The sequence below is a fragment of the Haemaphysalis longicornis genome, unplaced genomic scaffold (assembly GCF_048455015.1).
Source record: "Haemaphysalis longicornis isolate Haplotype H1 unplaced genomic scaffold, Haemaphysalis longicornis Haplotype H1 scaffold_13, whole genome shotgun sequence".
Classification (NCBI taxonomy): domain Eukaryota; kingdom Metazoa; phylum Arthropoda; class Arachnida; order Ixodida; family Ixodidae; genus Haemaphysalis; species Haemaphysalis longicornis.
The window spans coordinates 24510400-24517480 of NW_027526233.1; the positions used below are offsets into that span (position 1 = coordinate 24510400).

The window sequence follows — 7081 nt, forward strand, 5'->3', positions numbered from 1 at the left end:
GGAACAGGTCAACCCCTCCCAGTCTAGACTTGGAAAGTTTAGGTCTCCAACCAAAAAGATTTGCCTATTAAAAAACTTTGACATATGTTCTTTCAGTACAGTTAGGTACTCCGGATTCGCATCTGGAGGCCTGTAGCATGCGTACAGGATAAAGCTATGTCCCCAGCAGGACAACTGTACGCACAAGCATTCAAGAATGCCAACATCAGCTGCAATCGTAGCTTCTATCTCTGGTTTGACAAGGATGGCTACTCCCCCACCTCTGGCAGATCGGTCTTTTCGATACACATTGTAACAGGGGGGAAATACCTCGTCATCACTAATTTCCTCTCGCAGCCACGTCTCCGTTATCACCGCAATATGGGGATCATACTGCATGAGCACGCTTTCCAAGGAATCTATTTTATTAGTAACACTGCGCATGTTTATGTTAACCAGTCTAAGTTCTTTTCGTTTGTTTGGTTCCCGCTATTTTTACGCAACCTAGCAGTGTTTTTATAGGAAGAGGTGACAGAAGGCATCTGGTCTATATTACATTCCCCTGTTACGTTTGTCGCGGCGTTTGGCTTCGCGTATTTGGCCGCTGGCATTCGGTTTCTACGGTATATCGCTTTCTGGCATCGTTTTTTTGAACGGGCACTATATCATTTTTGTCTTCGTCCCAAACGAATTCCTTCTTGTTGATATATAGCTTGTCGTACACCAGCGAGGCTTTATCGCCGTTATCTCGATGCGTTTTACAGCTCTGCCATAGTTTTCTTCTGATTTCCCGTACTCTTACAGAGAAATCCGCCCCAATAGAAAAATCAGTGTCTTTTAGTTTGATACACTGTTTCAAAATTTTTGTCTTGTCTCTTGAATCTAGTAGTTTGAGAATCATGGGCCTGACCTTGCCGGGTGATGGCCGCCCCAGTCTATGAATACGTTCAATAGCCACCGGGTCTAGCTCAAGAATGCCCTTTATTATCTCATTGTTCACAGTGGATTCTAGCGACTCGTTTTTCTCTTCTTCTGATTCAGGTAGTCCGTAAACAATGATATTGGACCTTCTGCTTCGGTTTTCAAGATCGTCAATCCTTGCTTCAAGATTCGCTATCTGTTGCTGGCAAGACGTGACCTTTATTTCTAAGCTGGCTAATGAATCTAATTTGTTGTCTATATCGGTCAAGCGTTTTTCCTTAATCTCCTTGATGTCAGTTGCGATTTCACTAAGTTGCTTTGCTATTTGTTCTAGAGTAGGGCCGGGGTTAGTCTCAATGTCGCCACTTAGCAAAAGGATCCTCATAACAGATGACGCCACATCAAACAATGTGCAACATATTCCGCAACCGAACAACCGTGGGCACGGCAACACCACCAAGAATGGATCGCTAGAACGAAAACACTTTCTGTATCGTTTGCTTACCTGTACAAAATACAGGAAGGGATTAGATGCGACCCACATGGTGGTGATGCCGCCGTGCCCAGTGCCAGCCCAGTCCTCGGGAGTGCCTTTTATAGCCGAACCGGCTGATGACGTCCCCCAGCTACTGGTCACGTGGTGATGGGGTGGTATCTTGGTTTGGAAAACTGATGGGCTGGTGCACGATAAAGCCGGGAGACGGTCAGTCGGTTCGCGGCAGTCGGAGGCGTTCCATTCATGCGACGGCGCAACTTTCGTCGCACCAGCGCACGTTTCGTTGACGATGTGCACCAGGCCAAAGATCTGTACAAAATACAGGAAGGGATTAGATGCGACCCACATGGTGGTGATGCCGCCGTGCCCAGTGCCAGCCCAGTCCTCGGGAGTGCCTTTTATAGCCGAACCGGCTGATGACGTCCCCCAGCTACTGGTCACGTGGTGATGGGGTGGTATCTTGGTTTGGAAAACTGATGGGCTTGTGCACGATAAAGCCGGGAGAGGGTCAGTCGGTTCGCGGCAGTCGGAGGCGTTCCATTCATGCGACGGCGCAACTTTCGTCGCACCAGCGCACGTTTCGTTGACGATGTGCACCAGGCCAAAGATCTGCACAAAATACAGGAAGGGATTAGATGCGACCCACATGGTGGTGATGCCGCCGTGCCCAGTCATCGTGAAGCGCCCGCTTCTCCCTCACCCTGTCGCCAACCGTAAAGACCAGCGCCTCACTCGTGCCCGGAATACTGCCCCCTCCCGATCCCTTTCGCCCCACTTTCCTCCGCAGTTTTCTTTCTGTCGTCGCTCGCTCGGTTACAACGCCGTCGCCATTCCCTTGCTCGGGACCGTCGCCATCGCCAAACTGCAGTAGCGGCGGCCAACGTGCTGAGCATTAAAATATTTTGTCTTAGGCCGAGCGACTGATGTTGCGGGCCTTCTTGGACAACATATAAACGCTGCAACTAAACTAATTCTAAGGCTATCGTCTTTGAAACAATGCCCGTGCGCGTAGACCATAAAGCTTTGTTAGGGTATCAGAAATATGAAGTAGCGAGGGGACTGTTGAAATGGGTAATAATTCCGGGTCTCGCATTTGCCATGCTCTGCTTAAGTTCAGACGTTTTAGCAGGCCTTGAAGTGGACCAAAAAACAGTAGGTCGTTTGGCCTTAGGCGCGCATGACAAAACAACGAACGAAGCAGTGCAGGGAGATATGGGCTGGGCGTCATTTGAAGTTCGAGAAGTGCAGAGTAAAATATGCTTTGAGACGAGGTTGAGAGCAATGGATCAACGTAGGTGGGCAGCTAAGGTGCTTAGGTTCCTATACTTGAAAAGCGTGGACATGCGGTGGTTAAGGAAGATAGAAGGCTAACGATGAAATACGGAAAGAACAGTGGAGAATCCAAAACAGCCAAGGTAACCAAAAAAGAGGCAAGGCAGATATAAACTGATGAATGGAGAGAAAAAGTGGAAGCTAAAACGTCGTTAGAGATGTACAAAAGGGAGAAATTAAACATGAGAAAGGAAAATTTCTACAATAATTATCAGGGCAGTGCTTTGCTTTTTCGAGCTGGAGCACGTTGCTTGCGAACTTAGAGCTTTGTGGGGAAGTATTCATAAAATGATGCGGTATGCGTTGTCTGCGGATAAGAAAAAGAAAGTATGCGGCACCTAGTGTTAGAATGCGATGGTTTCCATCCAACTATACATAAGGGAAATATTCGGGTTCCAGAAACACTAGAATTTAAGGTTTGCACAGATGAAACTAACTTCAAGGCTGTCGAGGCGAGGGAAAGAAGATTAGAATGCTGGTGGACGAAAAGCGGAGAGGGGAATATTCACTAGCACAGCTACCCCCCGTAATGGGCAAAGAATTATTTTGTAGCGAATATGATTTTTGTGCCTGCCCTAAGCAGAGCTAGTATTACACCAAGAGTATAAAACATAGGTATATTAGTCTTTTTTGGTAAGATTGCAAGTGGTGGTTTAACTGGCTTATTGAGTGGAGAGGTACGAAGTGAATGTGCTCGCGGCTACTCCATTTCACCAATACAGGGCTATACACCCGGCTATACAAGTCCACTGTGCACAATTTGGTGAGTACTAGAAGTTGTCTGTAAAATGTCCTCCTGCGTTGGTGGTCACTGAGTCACGATAAAAATCTAATATGTCAACTAATACATTGTCGCTATTCCTGTTGAGGTAAAAAAGACATTCAGGGCCCGAACAACCTTATTCTAAAACCCCACATCAGACCACGGTCCTGGTAAAGATGCTAAACACACCACGCGACGGTTATCTAATGGGAGTTTGTTGAAAAGTTCACACCTTTGCAGGGAATATAAAGGGCAGTCTAACATCACTGGGAACATCTTCCTCGGGTGCTCCGCATGCGCACGATCGTGAGTTTGCACAGTGAATTCGGAACAGAAACGACTTTGTATAAGCCACCCCGAGTCGCATACGGTGAAGCAGAGTTTCTACAATTCGTGACAGTTCGACATTCAAACAGAACTGTAAGGTTGGGCCTATTGCGTACAGCAATAACCGCTTCGTCTCCTCACCAAACCACGCCTCTGCAGACCGTTGCTCACTTAGTTTCCGTATAATGCTCCTTATATCATCAGCGAGGAGAGGAACGGGGAGCTCGTCGCCGTCGTCGTGCCCCTGTGTGGCGAGTCTGTCGGCTGTCTCGTTGCCTTTTACTCCACTGTGGCTGGGTACACATTGGAAGTCTTCGACATGCCCTTTATTGCGGGCTGTTTGAAGATGTTCAGCAATCGTAAGGGTCATTATTTGGTACCCGTTTCTGGCCTGAACATTTGATAGGAGCAGAAGTGCGGGCTTAGAGTCTGAACAGACAACCCGCTTAGCACTTTGCTGCCTTCACCCCGCTACATCGGGGAAACCAATAGCAATCATCAATCATCATCAATAGTATTCTTAAGTGAAAACAGCGCACATTTGTGGTAAATGACAGACAGATGCACTGAAGCGCTGATTTCCAACTGATATTTGCAATTCATGGTGCGCAGAAATCTTAAGGATAATCGAGGGACCACAAGTCTTTCTTATCGAAGGCCACATGGCAGTGGGTCTGAGCACCCCCAAGGATGTTTCCCCGGTTTGGGCTGTAGCCACAACCACGGAGCGTTTTCACTTGGGCGGAATGATACCCTCAGCCAACACTTCGGTTAACAAATAGAGGCCTCCTCCTCTGGGGTATTGAAGAGCTCATACAGGATGTTATCATACCCCGGAGAAGCCTGCGAAGCGGAGTATGTTGGATTGGAGAAAAGAAATTACCATCCCGCTCACATTGGGTTCCACATAGCACCGGTTCTGAGCAACCAGGATGGCCTCGCTACTCTAGATGGCGGTATTGTAACGCAGTGGCGGAACGAAGGGCAATAACCATTGTAGATGAAGCGATGATTTTACGACTGGCCATGACGGTGAGAGCGAACACTGAGGCTATTTTACATTCACAATGTCGTCACAATAATTAGGGGTGCCACGTTGGTGTGCGCATCTGTTTCACCCCACAGTTAGCTTGTGCGAACTGTGCGGGCTACCAGAATTTCGAAATCTTGTGAAAATGTTACCTACACGAGGATACTCAAAGGATGAAGTAGTTCTGAGTTCCCCTTCATGTAGCCAAAGTGGTGTACCCGATCCAGCGCTAAATGATGTTTTGAAATTAGCGAACAATGTTCCCAAACTCCTTCTCTACCAGAAACTTCGCCTGGCACCCTTTCTATGTATACGCTCTCCCGCAACTCAACCCCTAATTCTCTTCTCGTACGAGCACGATTGGCCCAATTACCCATTTTGTAAACCCTGTCCGATAATCTAACCGGGTGGAAAAGCTTTGCGCGGGAACTCAGGGCCGATGTGGCCCTCACACCTCGGGCCACCTGGACTTGGGGACCCTCACGAGAAGACCCACGAACTTTACCCAAGTGTCCTGTTCCAACGTCTGAAGGTGATGCGAGGAAACTTCTGTAAATGTGTACGGAAACAGTGACAGCTTGGGATAAGGCGCTTAGGTGTGGCTGGTTTCCGGTGGGATACACCGGATTACTACCAGAGCTTGGTACAATAAAGAGTAGCTGATGAGAGAGAGAGAGAGAGAGAGAGAGCGAATAAATATTTTACTATTTATCGCCTCCTTTATGGAGAGATGCCAGCGTGGTGGTGGGAGGCGACGGTGCGTTTGCCTGTAATGGGTGAGAATCTTCGTGTAGCCACTCAGTGTGTGGTGTTGATCTTTACTGGGTAAACATTGGCCACTGTCGGCCAACTTCCTGCATGAAAGAGCACTACATGGTTGCCAGTAAACTCTGTCGCTCTTACAGCTTTTCAGATAGGATTGGATTCGATTGTAAAACATTTAATGAGCATAAAAGTGGGTGGCTTTCTCAGTCCAGATAGCCGCGAGCTAGCGCAGCTGCTTGGGCACGAGTGATGAGGCGTTCTTGGTCCTCGCAACGTGAGCTGGCCAGCTCGCGCTCCCACTGCTCAGGGGATGGGAAAGGGAGGGGGTTTGGCGCGTAGGGGCATTCCCAGACTAGGTGGTAAGTAGTGTTTGGGACGGAGCAAGAAGGGCAGTTGTAGGGGTAAGTGGAGGGAGAGATGTGGTGCAGTATCGTGGTATTGTAAAATGTGTTTCAGAATATTTTTAATTTATGCACCCCGGTTTTTATTTTCCTTCCCGAATTTACTCGCTTCGTTCTGTTTTTCTAGTTTCTCCTTCCTTTTGTCCTTTAAACCTCCTTTAAATTTCCACGTGGTAGGAACATGGAGCGAAAAAAAAATCGAATTGCAATTATCACTACCTCACATGAATGGAAAGGCACGACTAACAAGTGAAAAATTAAGAGAAGAGTGACCAACTTGATAAACTATTGTAAAGTTAACTAAGCTATAGCCACTTAAGCGTTGCCCTCGCGCACAAGACTGCGATTTCCTTTGGCATAGCTGCCAGGGCGTAGCGGCTTTCCGCGGCCAGGTCGATCCCTCATAGTTCAATGCAGTGAAGCGCATTCTGTGCTACTGCCATTATCGTGAACGCAGCTCCCTTGGAAGCATGGAAGCTCTCTTCGGAGGCGAACGAGTCGACTGACCTATACAAGGGAGAGCTAAAGGTTTTGGGGCGAAGCCCCTTAGGGGCTGGGCCTGTTGGCGTCTCCTATCGTCGTCATTGTAATCGTCGTTCCTCTCATGAAGTCGCGGTACTTGAACACCGGGAAAGTAGCTTACACCTTGCGCTGGAACGTAATGCGTAATGAAAAGACACCGGGACACTCGTTTACAGCTCGCGCTGGAACCCTTCGTAACGCGTACTGAAAAACACCAGAAAACTCGTTTCCGGCTCGTGCTAGACAGCTTCGTGCTTCAAATATAAGAGACTTTCACAGCAAAGCTGTATACCTCTACCGCCCCCCCCCTCCACTTCCGCCCCCACAAGTTTCATCTTTGTTGGAAAAGAAACCAAGTCGCCAAGAAAACACTCATACAATGTATGCTTCCCCCTACATAGGTTTAACGTTAGTGGAGATGGCCTGGGGTTAAGGAAAAAGATAGAAATGAATTTAAATATTAGCGGCACTTCAAGGTTGGCAGCTACTTTGGGACTTGGTAACATCAAATAATTTTCAATTTGTTTAAGGCAGTTTCAGTGTTC

General features: G+C 47.8%; 1 protein-coding gene across 1 annotated transcript; it reads right to left on the reverse strand.

Moving 5' to 3' along the window:
• Positions 1–544: 544 nt before the first annotated feature.
• On the reverse strand, positions 545–1774 carry LOC144164021 (uncharacterized). The gene has a single exon (XM_077694635.1). It carries the CDS (start codon positions 1742–1744, stop codon positions 545–547), a length of 1200 nt encoding a protein of 399 aa, XP_077550761.1. The 5' UTR covers positions 1745–1774.
• Between the last annotated feature and the right edge of the window lie 5307 nt (positions 1775–7081).